Genomic DNA, 17,917 nt, shown 5'->3' with positions numbered 1-17,917 from the left:
CCACATCCTCTCCCCAACACTTTCTTTAACCTACTCCAATTTAGTTTTCATTGCTCTACAGAATCACTTTTATAAAAGTCACCAGTCACTTCCATCTTGCCAAATCCAGATGATCAGTTCTCAGTTCCTACCTTCCTTGACCTATCAGTAGCAGCAGTAGCACCCCACATATTTGAAGCACTTTGTTCACTTGGCTCTCAAGATACCACACTCTCCTGATTTTCCTCCTACCTCACTGGCCAATCCTCCTCCCCGCTGTTCCTTGCTAATTCATAGTTCTTTTCTATCCATTATCAAGTTGCTAAAGGGTCTCAATGGCTCAGACTCAGACCTCTCTTCTTTTCTAGCTATACCTTTTCCCTAGCTGATCTAATCTAGTTCCATTTTTTAAAATTACTTTTAAACATTGGGAGCAAATGATTCTTAAATTTATATTATCTCCATCCCTGATATCTCCTTTGAGCTACAGATTGCTATATCAAGTCAACTTCTTATTATTTCCATCTAGAATCTAAGAGGCATTTTAAACTTAACTTTTAGAAAAATAGAACTTCCGGGGACTTCCCTGGTGGTGCAGTGGTTAAGAATCCACCTGCCATTGCAGGGGACACGAGTTTGATCCCTGGTCTGGAAGGATCCCACATGCTGCAGAGCAACTAAGGCCACGTGCCACAACTACTGAGCCTGCACTCTAGGGCCCGCGAGCCACAACTACTGAAGCCCACGTGCCTAGAGCCTGTGCTCTGCAACAGGAGAAGCCACCACAATGAGAAGCCTGTGTACCGCAACGAAGTGTGGCCCCCGCTTACTCCAATTAGAGAAAGCCCATGCGCAGCAACGAAGACCCAATGCAGCCAGAAATTTAAAAATTTTTAAAATTAAAACAAAAAACTAAGAAAGCTTTAAAAAAAAAAGAAAGAGAACTTCCATTTTTCCCTCATCAAATCCACACTTCAGCCTTCATCTCTATCATGGTTTCAGGACAAAAACTTAGAAGTCATTCTTGACTCTTCTTTTCCCTTCACATTTCAGTATCAAATCCAGAAGGAAGTCTTATTAAATACACCTTTAAAATATATCCTAAATATAAGCATTTTCCACCATGATCATTGTATCACCCTAATGCCCTAAGTCCTAGCCACCAGCAATGACCACTGGACCATGGCATTAGCCTTTTAACTTATCTTTCTGATTTCACTCTTGCTCTCAATAGTCTCTTCTTCACAGAGTGATTAAAAAAAAAAAAAAGTCCTAAGAATTGAAAAACTGCTATTCAGAATAGAAGTGGGATTCCAGAAATATATTCAAATCCAATACACTACATAGAAACTAAATTCTTTACCTGCCCGACTACCAATTAATACAAGAACATTGATAGAACTGAAGATAGTCTTCCCACAATTTCAAGGCACTTAAATTCTCATGTGGCTACGTTTTAAATATAACCTACTTCTGTATATAACTCTATAGTTAGCTTATTGACAGAGCATGTAACATATTATGCAACAACCCTGCTTCCTATCACACTTAGAATAAAATCCATCTCTTGGCAAAATGATTCACATTCTGGGGCCTACCAACCTCCTAAACCTCGTCTCTCTCCACTTACCCACCACACTATGCTATGCCATGCTACAGCCACAGTGGCCTCCCCCCTTTTCCTTGAATATACCAAACTTACTCTGCCTCAGAGTCTTTGCACTTGCTGTTCCCTTTGCCTGGAGCACTCTCTTTCCAGAAAAATCACACAGCCTGCTCTCATACTTCATTCAACTCTCAACTCAATACCTCCTTAGAGAAGTCTGTTCTAATACCTCTAAAATAGTCTCCTAGCCTCACTGCCCATCACTCTCTATGTCAATACCCTGATTTCTGCTGGGGTTTTTTTGTAGAATTTATCACAATCTAAAATTATGTATTTATTTGTATATTATCTGTCTTCACCACTAAAATATAACCTCCATAAGAACCTCATTTTGGTCTGCTGTTCACCGCTGCAGTCCCAGCACCTAGATCCATGCCTCACACATAATCTGTGCTCATTTAATAAGTGTTTTATAAGTGAATAAATAATAACCTCATAATATTCTAAAAACTAAAAAAAAAAAAGATACTTGGAATAGAAATGAGACTCCAGAAATATATTCAAGTCTAATAAGCTGCATTGGACCCAAATTCATCACCTGCCTTGCTATCTATTAATGCAAGACCTTCACCGGAACCAAAAAGATTCTCTTATAATTTCTAGGTGCTTAAATTTTCATGTGCCTATATTTTAAATATAATTTACATTTATTGTATACAAGTCTATTATTACATAGTTAGCTCATTCAAAACCAGTGTTTCACCTTCTGTGCAACTAATCTGCTAGAAATGAAAATCATAGTCAGTACCAAGTTGAAACAAAAAGTATAAAAGTAGACATTATAACACAACATTGTATCAACTATACTTCAATTAAAAAATAAATTAAGGGCTTCCCTGGTGGCGCAGTGGTTGAGAGTCTGCCTGCTAATGCAGGGGACGCGGGTTCGAGCCCTGGCCTGGGAGGATCCCACATGCCGCGGAGCGGCTGGGCCCGTGAGCCACAGCTGCTGAGCCTGCGCGTCTGGAGCCTGTGCTCCGCAGCGAGAGAGGCCCGCGCATCGCGATGAAGAGTGGCCCCCGCTTGCCACAACTGGAGAAAGCCCTCGCACAGAAATGAAGACCCAACACAGCCAAAATCAATCAATCAATCAATCAATCAAACATACGCATCTGATTCAAGATCCTCATTAAAAAAAAAATAAATAAAATAAATAAATTAATTAATTAAAAATAAAAGTAGACATTAAAGAACTGTAGGGGGAGATCAACTGCCAGTATGACAATATGAGGAGCTCTACCGACCTGCTCCCCAGTAAAGCTGGTAAAAATAATTTTAAAAAATAACCATAGCCTCTGGAAATGGTCCTTCGAGCAAACAACAAATGATGAAACAGCTATTTCATATTCATGAAAAGTCAGTAAGAAAAGCTAGAGTCTATGGTATTTGAACCAAAACCGCTCCCCCTCCTTCCTTTCTTCCAGATCAGCAGGGGTGGCTCCACTCCAGGATGCTGCAGCCGAGAACACAGGGCTCCCTCCTTCCCCAGTTCCGAGCCAGAGGGCTTTCTTCGTGTAGGAGCAGGACTTCAGCACTTCTCATCTTCTCCCAGCTGCCTGTTGCTGAGGAGGCTGTCATGGGCAAGCGTGGTACAGAGGTGGAAGCCCCTTACTTGCACCCAGCTTCCACTCATGGAATGAAGGCTCTACCTTGGGCATGGTGTGCTGAAAATACTGGGGCCCCAAAAGCCCTTCTCCTGGCTCATGAAGCAGTGGTTCCAGGCCAGGAGAGTCAAGCCAAGAGACCTCAGGCTACTGTCCCCGTCTCAACCAGAGGGCCCTGCTCCTAAGAGAGGATGTCACTCAGAGAGAAGTCTGCCATAGTCCTCACCCCCAACTCCAGAGCCCTCGGTCAGAGATTTTGTCTGCGGACAGAAGAACGCTGTAAAAAGGATATCTCCCAATCTCTTCCCAAAGGAACTTATTTCATTTGCAACAGTGAAGTTAATTAAACTTAAGACCCTCTCATAAATAGTGGAGGTTATAGTAAAGCAAATTGGGAGGATTTGTGGATCTGAGGATACAGCCTAGACTACAGGCTGGCCAGGTGAGAACCAGGGGAACAAGACAGGTGGGGGAGCCCTTCTGGGGTCAGAACAAACATCAAACTATAACCTCAGAAGGGAATTCCCTGCCAGTCCAGTGGTTAGGACTCTGTGGTCTCACTGCTGAGGGCCCAGGTTCAATCCCTGGTCAGGGAACTAACCCTGCAAGCCTGCAGCAGCGGCCAAAAAAACCCAAAACTATTCCATTTTAGGAGCCACAATTTGATTGGATTAGTCTGTCAAGGAATGTACGTCTTGGGGCACTGTTTTAAGCAACAGAGCAATCAGCCAGCAATCAGCAGGTTTAATAACTGGATGTGGTCAGAAAAAGTGTGGAGGAGAGCCCTACCAGTACCACTGTCATTCCAGGGTGACGATGGGCAGACCCAAAGCTGCACCTCCCTCAGGCGCAACAGGAGAGACTTAACACTATGTGCTTGGGATGTGGGGGAAGGATAAAATAATCTAGTCAGTCACTAAACATATAAATAAGCAAATAACACTAACAAGCCCTGGAAGGGAGGACCAGTACCCAGAATTGCTATAATATATTATCTAAAATGTCCAGTTTCCAACAACAAAAAAATATGACAGGCAAAGAAACAGGAGTGTGACCCATACATGTAAAAAAAAAGTAGGCAACAGAAACTGACTATAAGAATGACTACATTCTTCTCCTGTTGGATATAACAGGAGACGATTTCAAAGTAGGCATTATAAATATGTTCAAAGAAATAAAGGAAAGCTTGACTAAAGAAGTAAGGAAAGTATAATTACAATGCCATATCAAACAGAGAATATCACTAAAGAGAAATTTTTAAAAAGAACCAAATGGAAATTCTGGGTATGAAAAATATGGTAACTGAAATAGAAGAGTAGGATGTACAAAGAGACTCAGACTGCAAAAAGACCGTTGATGCTAAAGTGGTAATGTGTGTTCGTATAAGACCGCTCTAAATCTGCATCTAATGTACATGTTTTTAAAAGCCACGACTCTCAATAATAAAATTAATTAACACCATCTATAAAGTAATCATAAAATCTATATGATACTTCTTGGATGACATCCATTCTGATACACAATTAGCATTTCTTTAAAAAGCGTGATACTATAAATAATAAGTTAATTCTCAAATATTTAATAATATGAAAAATCTTACTGGTCTGACGTCACCACAGGAATTGGTAAATTGTCGAGCCAAGCCAAAATCAAGCATGTAACATTTCCTACATGTACTAGGAAAGCGACCCATGGCAAAGTTTGACTAGAAAAATAAAGAAGGAAAATATACATATTATTATTATACTTAGTCCTTATACCTTATCCTTCCTCTATTTTAATTCTTCTATTTAAACTCTATATAATACACATGTCCCAAATATACTATTTTAGTCAATTATGTTTACTGGATATTAATACATAATTTTGCTGTGGGTTCTATTAATGCCTAGGATCAGGTGAACTTTGAGCAACAAAAAATTTATGTGACTGTATAAATTTACATAAAACACAACACTGACTTAACTGGAATCAGTACTCTAAGTTCCTTGAAATTCTAGTCTAAGTCACTACTTAAATGACTTAGTCACTACTTACTTTTAAAAATGGGAGGAACTAGGAGTGAGCAAAATAGAATACATAGTTCAGAAATTGAAATGAATTTCCTATAAGCATCATGAACCTGAATTTCACTACATGTAAAAATTAAAATACAATTTAAGGAAACATTTCAAAACAGACTTAAGGAAAATACACTTTGCATTCTTCCCTTAATAAAAATAAATGTAACATTAAATGACCACAAACTTGCAAAGATAGGTATATAAGGGAATTTATTTTAAAAAAAAAAAGTCAAAAGTCAAATTGTTATAGAATTGTTAGCTTTTATTTTAAAATACTGTTTTATTTTAAAATACTGTTCTACTTAGGGAGCTTTCTAATCAAAAGGGGAACTCTTCAATCACCACGGTTCTCAAATAATGACGTTTAACTTGACATAAAAATAAAAGCAGGAGATATCTACGTTACATTAAGTCTGACTCAACTATGTTAATTTTAGTTGGCATTTTCATGTAAACTGTTTAATTTTAGAAATCATGTAGCAACAGATGGAAATAATTTTCAACTGCAACAACCAACATATGATAAATTTATAGTAAATACAGCATATCAGAAATGGGTCATTTCCCCTTGTAATACAAAAACCAAGAAAGAGAAAATACAGACATATTTCACAGTTACAGAAATGATAATTTCTAAGAAAAAACAGAATAGAAAAAAATACTATATATGGCACTGTAGCACTCAGGAGAAAAAGCAAGCTCTTTCATAATTGATGGTTTCTTATAAGTATAATTTGTCACTTGAGAAATAGTTCAAAGAACACAATGCCAACACCTAAAAGCAACATATGTATATATTTTTAACCAATATCAGGAAAAAGAAATCCAAAGAATAACTATTAATTTAGGTGTAAGGCTAAGTAATTGACAATGTTAACACATATAATAATAATAGTGAAGCATTAATAATTTTTAATTTGGCTGCTGAGCAACATTTTCATTGTATGAGAAAAGCTCTTTATTATAAGTTATAGCTTGTAATTATCATTTTTTTTTAAATTAAAAGGCAAGTTACATGTACTTTAAGTTTACATCTTTGCCACAGAAATTAAAATACTACCTTGTATTTAATATAGAAAGCTACATTTGTAATTTACTGTGTCCCATCATAAGATTAAGAGTACCAAGCAAACTCATTCTGTGATCTGGAGGAAAAGGCCCCCTACCGGTTTGATGTCTCGGTGCAAGAATCCCACAGAATGGATGCTCTCAATAGACTCCAGAATCTGTCTACCCAACCGAAGAGTAGTGCTAATGGTGAATGTGCCCCGGGACTGGCTGCGGCGTAGATCCGCCAGATTCCGACCCTGTGGAAACCAAATAAACACTTTCAAGTACTGTACTAAACGTATAAGAGTAGAGAATTGCTCATTTACCATTAAAAAATGTTTTGACTGAAATAGCAAGGATTTTACCCGAATCATGAGCCTCTCACTCAAGAGAAGAGATTCTCTTAAGATAATGCATGAACATTTCAAAGAAATTTAAGAATAACCAAAGTTTTTTTTTAACATATTATGTTTCTTTTAACTTTTTTTTCTGAATGAAGGATTCTTTAAATTCTATAGAACTTCACAATTTTCTGAAGTTTCACACATATGATTTCATATAATGCCATAATAACCCTTTTTAAAAATCTCTTATCCCTATACTGCCCCTACCCCCACTTTCCTCTCCCCACTGGTAACCACTAGTTTGTTCTCTATATCTGTGAGTCTGCTTCTTTTTTGTTTTATTCACTAGTTTATTGTATTTTTTTAGATTCCACATATAAGTGATATCATACAGTATGTCTTTGTCTATTCTACATCTATAATATGTTTCTGAGTCAACATGTTTCCCTTTGTCACTGATGTTATAACAAAATATAGTCTTGACTACTTAAAAAAGATATATACACAGGGCAGTAATTCCTCATTGTTGCCTAACATATTCCTATACAAACTACTTAACTTTTCTGTGTCACAGTTTCCTTATAAAATGGGGCCCATAATACCTACCTTACATTGTTTTGTAAGGATTAAACAAGATCCATGTAGTGTTTAGAATACTGTCTGGCACACACTAGGTACTCAATAAATGCTAATTACTGTTATTATAAATAAAAATGATATGAAACAAACACTCGATTACTTATAGCAGTAGATAAAAGCAATGAATTTATCTAGCTTGTGCCAGATGTATTACATTCATGACTGTATTTAGTCCCTAGCACCCTAAATAGAAGTTGTTATTCCTGTTTTACAGATGAGGAAACTGAGGCTCAGAGACTTTAAATAATGCTGACCTGTTAAGGTAAAACTGTTTTCAAATCTAAGTCTGTTTGACTAGAAAGTGTTCTTTTTCCACTGCACAGTGCTGCTCTACCCAGAAGATTCCTTATTGCATAGGTAACAAACAAGCAATCTGATGAGAAGAGCAGGCTAGGATGCTGCAGTTCCACCTCCCAAAGAATGGAAACTGGCTCCTATATTACAAGGGGATTTAAACATCCTAATCTCTCTATACCCCAAATTTTATAGTGTGTGTTTGGGATTAATACCACTAATACCATTACCTCAACTAAAGACAGTTAATTCACTTCTGAAAAAGTAATAAATTCTTAAGTGACTTAAATACCATTTAAAATAAAATATTAAATAGTAATCAAGTAATACAAGAATTGAAAAATTACAGAAAAGTCAGGAGCCTTTAATACTTCATATCCTCTTTAAAAATGTGGTTTCCCCACAGCATTAATTGGTAGTTAACTTTTTTATTATTTTTTAATGTTAGTGGAATTTATTTTATTGTTCTTTACATCCTCAGCAAATGTAAAATGACTGATAATCTAGGGCAATGAGTTTTATAATCCCATGAGAGTACCTAATAACTTTTATTAGCATTTCAATAATTTTTTTCTTCAAAAATCAGTATTTTGACTGCCAAATATATACCTAAGGTAATACTGGAACTTTATTTGTAAACAAATTCTACCATCATAAAAGGTTTTGAAAGGAAATCAATTAAAGTGTATTTATGATATTAGTAATGCTTTTTAAATTTTAAATCTTTTAAAACGTAAATCTAAGGTATCAATTAACAAAATCTGAGAAGATAAAAACAAAGCTGGCAAGGGTATGGGGAAAAGAATTATTAACATGGTACATACATGCAGGTTGATCCACCAAATTATACTTCAGGGTATATATTACAGGTGATTATTATTTGTTACAGATAAAAACTAAAAACAATCTATACATCCATCAATATATGAAATGGTTAAATAAATTATGGTTCAGTCATCTTACTGTTATGCAGCCACTAAAGAAAGAGTGAACTCTCATATACCTATCCATCACCCAGAATTAACAATTATCAATTAATGGCCAATCTTGTTTCATCTGTTATCCACTCCTCCCCTCCCCCTATGCAACACACAACATCTCCCTTCCTACACACATATACTGGATTATTCTCATGTAAATTCTAACCATATCATTTCATCTACATATATTAGGCAAAGAGATGAAAATATAAAACCAAAGAAGTTACATGCCAGCAATTCTATCGCCACAAATTTGAACTGGAAATATCAGTATGAACTATGATATATTTTTTCTTTAAAAAAAAAAAAATCCTGAACCTATCCACTTGAAAAGAATTTAAAACAATGACCAACCCAACTGCAGCAGGCACCCATAGCATCTAGATTGTCATCTCTAAATACCATTTCTCATTAAGAGGAATCAGAAAGTAAGGATGCTATTAAAGTTCCGTATTGAGGAACCAACTCATTATTCTGAAAACTTTTAAATAAAAGAATCAAACATTAGTCCTTCCCTTCTGTGTGAAATGTACCTTAGGATAACCTAATAGTTGGTGGAGTGCTTTTTAAAGAATTCCAGCTAATAAACAAAGAAGAAATTATAAAATTACAACAGTATATTTGCAACCCCCCTGAAGTAAGGAATCTAGGCAGTGATTACTAATGGGTTGATAAAACCTAAGAGAAAAATCACTGGGAACTTTATCCAGAATATGGAAACTTCTACATGACAAATGACTCTGTTTTTATCAATGACAATACAAACAACAAAAAGAAAACTGTAAGAAAAAAAAAATGAGAGGGAACCTAAAGATTAAAAGAGGCTTAAGAGATATGTATGCACAAAATACAATGTGTGAACCTTGTCTGGACCCAGATTCAAGTAAAACAAATACAAAAAAAATAAGGGAGAGAAACAATCAAGAAAATCTAAAGATTGACTTAATAATTGATGTTATTAAGATATTACTGTGCATTATGGTTAACAGTGGGAAAAAAAGAATCCTTGACTCTTAGAAATATATATTGATATACTTACAGATAAAATATGCCTTGGATTTTCTTTGAAATCATCTGGGGAAGGAGAGGAAAGGGAGACTACACCTCAGATAAGATTGGCCATATATTGATGATTACTGAAGCTGGGTGGTGAGTACATGGATATTCATTATACTATTCGCTCTACTTTTGTTTATGTTTAATTTTTTCCACAATAATAAAAAGTTTAAAAATATATAGCAGTCCTGATGTTAGGCAATCTAGATCTATATCTGTACTGGTTACAGGATTCAAAACATTTTTTGCCCCTTCCTAGGTGATATGCTTATCACAAAATATCACCCTTTGGCTATACTAAGGATGATCATGTAAAGCCTCAATGGTGACAGGATATCAAATGAGACCTGGCCAAGGTCTTCCTAGTAGAAATGAGAAAAGAAACATGTGTGACTGCTTGAACCCTATTAGATTTCAGAACCATTTTAATGGTAAATAGCTAGAATTTCTACAAGAGAAACAGGATTATTCCTTAAAATTTTTAACGGCAGATATTATATAATTGAATTGCCAGGAGGAAAAGACTGAAGTTAACTTCAGAACAATGAGGATTTTTAGAAAAAATTAGAAATGTCAGTGAGAAGCTGGGTCTGAGCATATAAATTTTATTAAAATATATGTGGGAAACCCCAGCCGTCATCTTCAATATGTCAAATAAGAGAAAGAACCCTTGAACAGTTATAACAGCTTTAGTCTTGCCTCAAATCAAGTCAACCATAACTGTAGGGATGGGAGGTTAATGGTGGGTTAATTTTCTCATGACAGGAAAAAATACAGCATGCAAGCCAAATCGAACGGTTCTTGGATGGGTTCATAGGCGCTTGCCAAAGGTCACAAAACCCATCGTTATCTGATATACACCAGCCTCCTTAGTTCTCCCAGACTAGGAGCCTTCCCATTTCCAGAAAGTGAGATTAAGGTAAGTGCAAATAAAATAAAACCGAGTATATGCTAGGACTGAGAGAGAGACTGCAGACTAAAAAAGACTGTCCATGTTCTCCAGTCAGTAGTAGCCAAAAGACAAAAATAGTTTTATTGTGCCAAGAATATTGGCCTCAGGCTTCCATCAAGTCCTAACACCCATCAAGTTAGTCAGTCTCAGGCAAACCACAAACCTCCTTGAGCTTAAGTCTCTTCATTTGCAAAATGGGGATAAAACCTGTCCTATCCTCTTCAGGGGATATGATAAGGATCACATAAGATGCATGATAAATCCAGAAAAAAACTATAAAATAGCATACAAAAAGTTATATTATTATTGGTCAAAGTGAAAGACAGAATGGTCCATACTAATGACCTAAAAAGATACAGGGATAGCTACTTCAAGAAACAAAACTATGCTGGCTCAAGAGTAGTGAATCACATGATTCAAAGACTTTAAGGCTACAGTCTGCAGGGAGATTAATATCTATAGATCTAAATCAAATGCTGAAGGATAGCTGAGGGAAACAAAAAAAGAAGAGGAAGAATTTGGGCCAGGATCTATGTCTCTGAAATCACTACTATGTAGCTAAGTTGAAAAAATAAAATAAAAGAACCAAATGCCTAAAACAAACTTTGCTAAAGATGAAGGGAAACCCTGAGAACCCTAAACTAGGCAGCAAAGTGAACCATGGCCTTTATTTTATTTTTTTATTATTTATTTTGGCTGTGTTGGGTCTTTGTGGCTGCAAGTGGGCTTTCTCAAGTTGGAGCGAGCACAGGCTATTCTTCATTGCGGTGCGCGGGCTTTCTCATTGTGGTGGCTTCTCTTGTTGCAGAGCATGGGCTCTATGGCACACAGGCTTCAGTAGTTGCAGCACGCAGGCTCAGTAGTTGTGGCGCACGGACTTAGTCGCTCTGCGGCATGTGGGATCTTCCCAGACCAGGGATCGAACCCGTGTCCCCTGCATTGGCAGGCAGATTCTTAACCACTGCATCACCAGGGAAGTCCCTGAACTATGGCTTTTACACACTGATGGTGACTACAGGTTCAGAGCTCTGTGTGTGTGTGTCTGTGTGTGTGTGTGTGTTCATTCAGGGGCAGAGGCAGTGTCAGAGAGAATGGGATGATTTCCCTCTTCTCCTTGCTGTAGTCATTACTTCAATGCTCCCTTTCTGAATTTCTTGCATCTGCTACCCAACCCAACTTCACTTTCCATCTAAAGGATAGGGGAACAGAGCTATGTTAATGATAAAGAGAAAGAGGAATGGCATTTCTCCCCTATCTCATCTTATTCTTAAATTTTCAAGCAGTCAAGGTTGATACTCGTGAAAATGGAAAACTAGAGCCCTTAAGGTAGTGAAAGGTGGAGAAGGAAGGGACAGGGACAGGACAAAACTCATATTATATTCAGCAATCCATGTGAGGATCAAAAACTTTGCAATGATGACAATCAATGAAGATATGCATCAACTACATAGTTGACAGAGACAACCCTTCCAGAGACAACCCTTCCATCTTTGGAAAAATCTGTTATCAGGTCTGTTTAAATAAAGTTCCATCTGCATAGTATAAAACATTCTGAGATGATACCAAGAATGTTGTTAATTTTATTCATATCTACTATAATTAGGTACTTTGATCAAAACTGGACAATTTTAAGACACATTTTCAAAGTAACCTACCTGCAACTGCATGACCACGTAGTTGAATCGATCATTCCTCCCACAGCCAATAAATCTACAAACATGGTCTTTCCCTGGATAAAAGAAAAAAAGAAAGAAGACAGTAGAAAAGGTTATACTACAGTTTCTCTTCTTAAAAATTAATAATTTGTTTTTCTGTATAGTATTTTATGATTGAATGTAAAGGACCTATCTTAAGAACCTTAAGGACAGGAGATTAGTATTATTCAAATTTTCTACCCATCTCCCTCCATATCCTACACTGCTCTTCGTGTAGTCAAATACATGTTTACTAAATGAATAAATAAACAAATAAATGAGGGAACAAATGAATGATAATTTATTTAGGAAGGAAAGAATTAAGAGGTCATTTCAAATCAACTTGCCCAGACATGATACATCTGAAAGCACAGAAGAGCAATAAATAAGAACTATGTTAGGAATATAAACCCTGAATTTTAGATATGGTCTGCCATTCACCATTATAGACTCAGTGAGTCACTTCATCTTTCTGGGCCTTATTGATTTGGATTTGCTCAGTGGTTTTCAACCTGAGTTCCACATGTGAAATCCAAGGAGCTGCTAGTGGCTAGAATGCAGAGGGAAGCAGAGATGGAGCAGACAGAGGCTAGGGTCCTGCCCCTGATTCAGCAAAAGCAAACAGAGGTGCTAAAAGAGGATCAGGACTGGTGGATTCCAGGGCCAGAAGAGGGAATCAGGCTGGAGAACAGTGAATGAAGGGAGGGAGAACAGAATGAGATGATGCTGGAGAAACAGGCAGGCACCAAATCCAGAAGGGTCTTGGACTCCACGATAAGGAATCTGAACCATATGTATAAGTCAGTATTTTCCAACCCTGGCTGCTTATCAAAATCATCTGGGAAACTTTTTGAAAACTCCTAAACTTTATACTGATTCAGAATCTGTGGCAGAAGACACAGGATATGAGCTTTCAAAAGTTCTCTAAATGACCCAAAAGCAGACAGGCCATGGATGATTTTGAAACATCCAGGTATTTGGAAACTACTGCTGTGTAGTGAGAAGCATCTAAAAGATAAAGAAAAACACTTAAAACATTCCATTTTAGAACATCACTATGGTAGCAATGAGGAAGATCGACTATAGAGAGGTCAAATATGGAGGCAGAATGGTCACTCTGCTGACAGTTACAATATCTCGAGAGAGAACAAGGGTTTGAACCTTTTTTTTTGAATCTTATGTATTATAGATAGATTAAAAAATAGGATAAATCTGAGAGATACTAAAGATATAGTTTTTGACTAGAAATTGGCACAAGTAAAAGTTGTACCAAAATAAGAAAATATAGTAGGTTGCATAGATTTTAAGGGATATCAGAATGTTGAGTTTGAGGACAACCAGTTGAATTCAGTAGACAATTGTAATTTCAAGCCTGGTGCTGAGACAAAAAGCTGAACTCCAGAAATACATTGGGGAAGGACTGGTTCATGGAAGGCAGATGGAACTACAAACATTAATGGAAGATTTCCAAGTTGAAAGAATAAATAATGAGAAGAAAAGAAACCGAAGAACAGAATTCTAGAAAATGAACCATTTAAAGCATGAGCAGAAATAAAAGAGCCCATGAAGGAAACAGAGTAACAGCCTCAGAGCAAACTATGAGAAATGGATATAGATCATAGAAACCAAAGAAGAGCATTTTAAGGTGGAAGTGGCCAGTGACAAATACTACTGAAAGGCTAAGAAGTGCTCATTAATATAAAAAATTAGGAAGTCGCTGGTGAGTGGAAAGGACAGAATCTAGTCTATAATGGGTTAAAGAGTAAATGGAACATGAGACAATGAGGGTAATCTTTGAATAAGCTTGCCTAGAAAGAGAGGAAGTCACAGACCAAGAGCTAGAATGACAAATTTTGATAGACTATTAAGAAATACATCCCAACAATCAAAAAGAATTAGTCCACTGCCTGATTTAAAATATAAATACAATGCAGATTTAATTTAGTTAATAATTCCACACTTCTCTTTTGCATCTAGGCTATCACATTGTTCTCTCGTTCTCTGTGCTTTTGTTGAAAAGGGCCATAACTAGCAAGAACAGGTGCAATGGGAACAATAATTCACAATGTGTACAATGTATGTATATCACTTTACATATATTTTACATATGTTTACACAACTAAGTCATCTAATAAATTGTAGTAGGAATGAAAGGATTAAAATGACCACCTATTGGTAACTTACTCTTTTCCTCAGCTTCATAGAAACAATTAAAAAATCATTTTAAAGTATTTTCTTATTATCCATTCCTCAAGATTCCACCTTCCTATCATGTAACATTTAAACACAACATCTCTATTACAAAGACGTTTAAATCATCTAATAACAAAAGGCCATACAAAAGTTAACTCCTCTAGGAATGCCCTTTTTAAAATATCTCTATGATAAGTCATGTCAGAATACTATTTATCTCGATACTAAAACCACCCTACTTTTAAAACGATAAAAATCAAATAAACTAGACCCTTTAAAGGGTAACCAAAACACAAAGTCAGTAGCAAATTTTCTAAGATTCCCTGGTACATCTTCACTGCTATAGGTAAGAGTTTAATGAGTTCTTATCTCATACATTATAACATAGTACACTACTGATCTTATATTTTAGATATATGCAATTAATGAAACTACTTAATAAAGTTAGTTCAATAAATACGTACAAATTTTTGGAAGTGCGGAGAAACTACAATTTAACTGAAACAGTAATTCTTCACCACCACTTAGAGCAATTCTTAAAATAACTTTTATAATAACTAGTACAAACTGAGGTATCACTCCATAATTACAGGGACCATGTCTGTCTGTTCTGTTACCTACCCCACAGTACCTGGCAAAGAGTGAAACACCTGACTGATATTTGTGAATGAACAAATTAATAGAAATAACAATAACTAATAAAGCATGTATAATATGAAGCATACTATGCTAGGCATTATATTAATGCTTTATATGTATTTAATCCTCACAACTTAATAGCGTATTATTATTTTCCCTATTTTTCCAATGTGAAAATGGTGGCTTAGTGAGGTTAAGTACTTTGTTCAAGACCCCACAGCTGGAAAATGATGGAGCAGTTTGATTCTAGAGCCTTTGTTCTTATCCATTACGCCAGAAACAACTGAAACAGATTTTGAAGTCAAGGAACACCTTGTAAATAAATATTAAAACTAAAAGATAAATAAAGACTATGACAAAACACAGACAAGAGGACCTACTATGTTCCAAAAACTAAAGTAGGCACTAGGAATACAAGATAAATTAAGTAAGATCCATGCCCTCAAGGAATTCGCAGCCCAGATATATAAACAAAAAATTGTAATACAGTATGATGAGCTCTACATGATAGACAAATTGCTGTGGACACACAGAAGATGTGAAAATTTTGTTTATGAGGCTTTTCATGAGAGTTCAATCACTAAATTTTAAATATATGAAAAGAGTATTCTAAGAGGACACAAAGTGTGAAGGATCTAAGCATATATGGAAGATAATTAATAGAGTTAACAAGGCTAGAGGGCTGGATAATAGTTAAAACGTAGGCTCAGGTGGGGGACATGCTGAGACAAGAAAAGTACACTAAAGTCTTAAACGCCACATAAAGGAATTCAGATTTGACTCATTATTAGATAATGGGTGACAGTTGGGGATGGGAGGAGGTAGTTCAAAGGTTTTCAAGCATGAAGCTACATGATTTGGCCTGTGTTTTGGAAAGGTAATGCTGTTCACCATTAGATGCTGATTTATGTAAGAGATTAAGGCAGGGAGATCAATTAGGAGGTTAAAACAACAGACGAGGTAAAAGATAAGGAAGGTTCAAATTAAAGCACTGGGAGTGAGAATTAAGCTTTCAAGTTAAGCTTTAAGAGACAGAATAGACAGATTATGGAAGAGAAGAAAGTGAAGGAAGACTTTTAGCTTAAGCTAAGTGGACAAGGTAAACTGCATTAATATAAACCAAGACAAAAGTATGAGAGAGGATAATGATTTCTGGTTTGGGGATTTTGCACTGATTTATCTATAGGACATGCAAGTTGTGTTAGAAATTTAGGGGTAGAGTTTAACAGAGGTCAACTATATAAAGTAATAGATCTGTGTATTGTCAACGGAGTTGACTGACCAAAGAAGATGGATAGTTTGAGAGAACCGGGTCAACGCCAGAACACCAACACGTCAGGGAAGGAAAAAGGAAATGGTGAAGGAGACTGAGAAGGAAATCTATTCATATTTTCTATTTCTTCATGAGTCAGTTTCAACAGTTTAGGTCTTTCTAGGAATGTGTCCATTTCATGTAAATTATTTAATTTTTTGTCACGTAGTCCATAGCATTCCCTTACTATAATCCATTTTATATTTCTGTAAGGTCAGCAGAAACGCCCCCTCTTCCATTCCTGATTTTAGTAATTTATCTTCTTTTTTTTCTTGGTCTGTCTAGCTAAAGGTCTGTCAATTTTGTTCATTTTTTTAAAGAACCAATTTTTGGTTTTGTGAATTTTTCCCCATTGTTTTTCTGTTTTCTCTTTTATTAATTTCCACTGTAATCTTTATTATTTCCTTCCTTCTGCCTGCTTTAGGTTTAATTTGCTCTTCTTTTTCTAGTGTCATAAGGTGGTCGGTTAGATTATTTACTGAAGATCTTTCTGGCCTCATAATATAGGTGTCTACTGCTATAAATTTCCTTCTAAGTACTGCTTAAGCTGTACCCCATAACTTTTGGTACCTTGTGATGATTAAGTTTTTTTTTTTTTTTTTTTTATGATTAAGTTTTAAATAAGGAATCTGTAGAAAATCACTTTTGAATCTTAGAAGGTAGGGTCATTAATGCCATATATGATGCAGGACAACCTATTATTTTTCTTTGAAGGAGACACAATACTGCTGTAAAGAAAAAAAGTTGGCTTTGAGTTAGATTTCAACTCTGCCACTTAATAATTACGGGGCCTTGAGCAAGTCTCGGTTTCTTCAGCAGAGCTATTGAAAAAAATTAAATGAGATAATATATTTATAAATCATTTTCTTGATTAACTATTCAGTGTTCATTCCTCCATACTAACAGCACCCAAATTTCCCTTGGGGAACGATCTTCCTCAATTGTATATCCACTGTCTCAATGAGTCTGATTCACTCTCAGGCAAGGCTGGGCATTAATTGCTCTAAGCCAATCAGAATAGTCTAGAAATTGAGATCACTTTGATGATGGAAAGAAAACTAGATATTCAAGACTTAAGATAATCAATGCATGATATTACTCTAACAAGTATAATTGTTTCAGGGATGTTCTAATCAGAGCAAAACTCAATACCTTCATATAATTATGAGAAGCGATGTTATATTTAAAGAGAAAGAATATAGCCCCCTTTCAGTTGCTATGGGCAATCGTCTCTCAACTGTGAAAGAAACCAACATGAAGATAAAGTTCACAATATGGAAAAGATAATTGTAGGAAAAAAGAGCATCGAATGGATAGCCACATACAAAAGAATGAAAAGTAGACCCTATCTTATACCATATACAAAAATCAACTATCAAACATCAACAATCAACAATCCATCAAAATGGATTAAGGACTTGACCATAAGACCTGAAACCATAAAACTCATGG

At 36.0% G+C, this 17,917-nt stretch overlaps 1 protein-coding gene across 8 annotated transcripts in view; it reads right to left on the bottom strand.

Moving 5' to 3' along the window:
• Positions 1–17,917, bottom strand: part of TTBK2 (tau tubulin kinase 2) — a 148,776-nt gene that overhangs the window by 65,395 nt on the left and 65,464 nt on the right. For all 8 annotated transcript variants that reach the window (XM_028164348.2, XM_057543379.1, XM_028164350.2 and 5 more), the window contains 3 exons: positions 12,283–12,356; positions 6,479–6,619; positions 4,850–4,954 (listed from right to left, as the gene is read on the bottom strand). In XM_028164348.2, the coding sequence (XP_028020149.2) occupies positions 4,850–4,954; positions 6,479–6,619; positions 12,283–12,356 (320 nt within the window). The remainder of the gene's footprint in view (positions 1–4,849; positions 4,955–6,478; positions 6,620–12,282; positions 12,357–17,917) is intronic.

The sequence above is a fragment of the Balaenoptera acutorostrata genome, chromosome 3, assembly GCF_949987535.1.
Source record: "Balaenoptera acutorostrata chromosome 3, mBalAcu1.1, whole genome shotgun sequence".
In the NCBI taxonomy this organism is placed as follows: domain Eukaryota; kingdom Metazoa; phylum Chordata; class Mammalia; order Artiodactyla; family Balaenopteridae; genus Balaenoptera; species Balaenoptera acutorostrata.
Note: the sequence above shows the minus strand (reverse complement) of the source record. Positions and strands in the feature narration are given on the sequence as shown.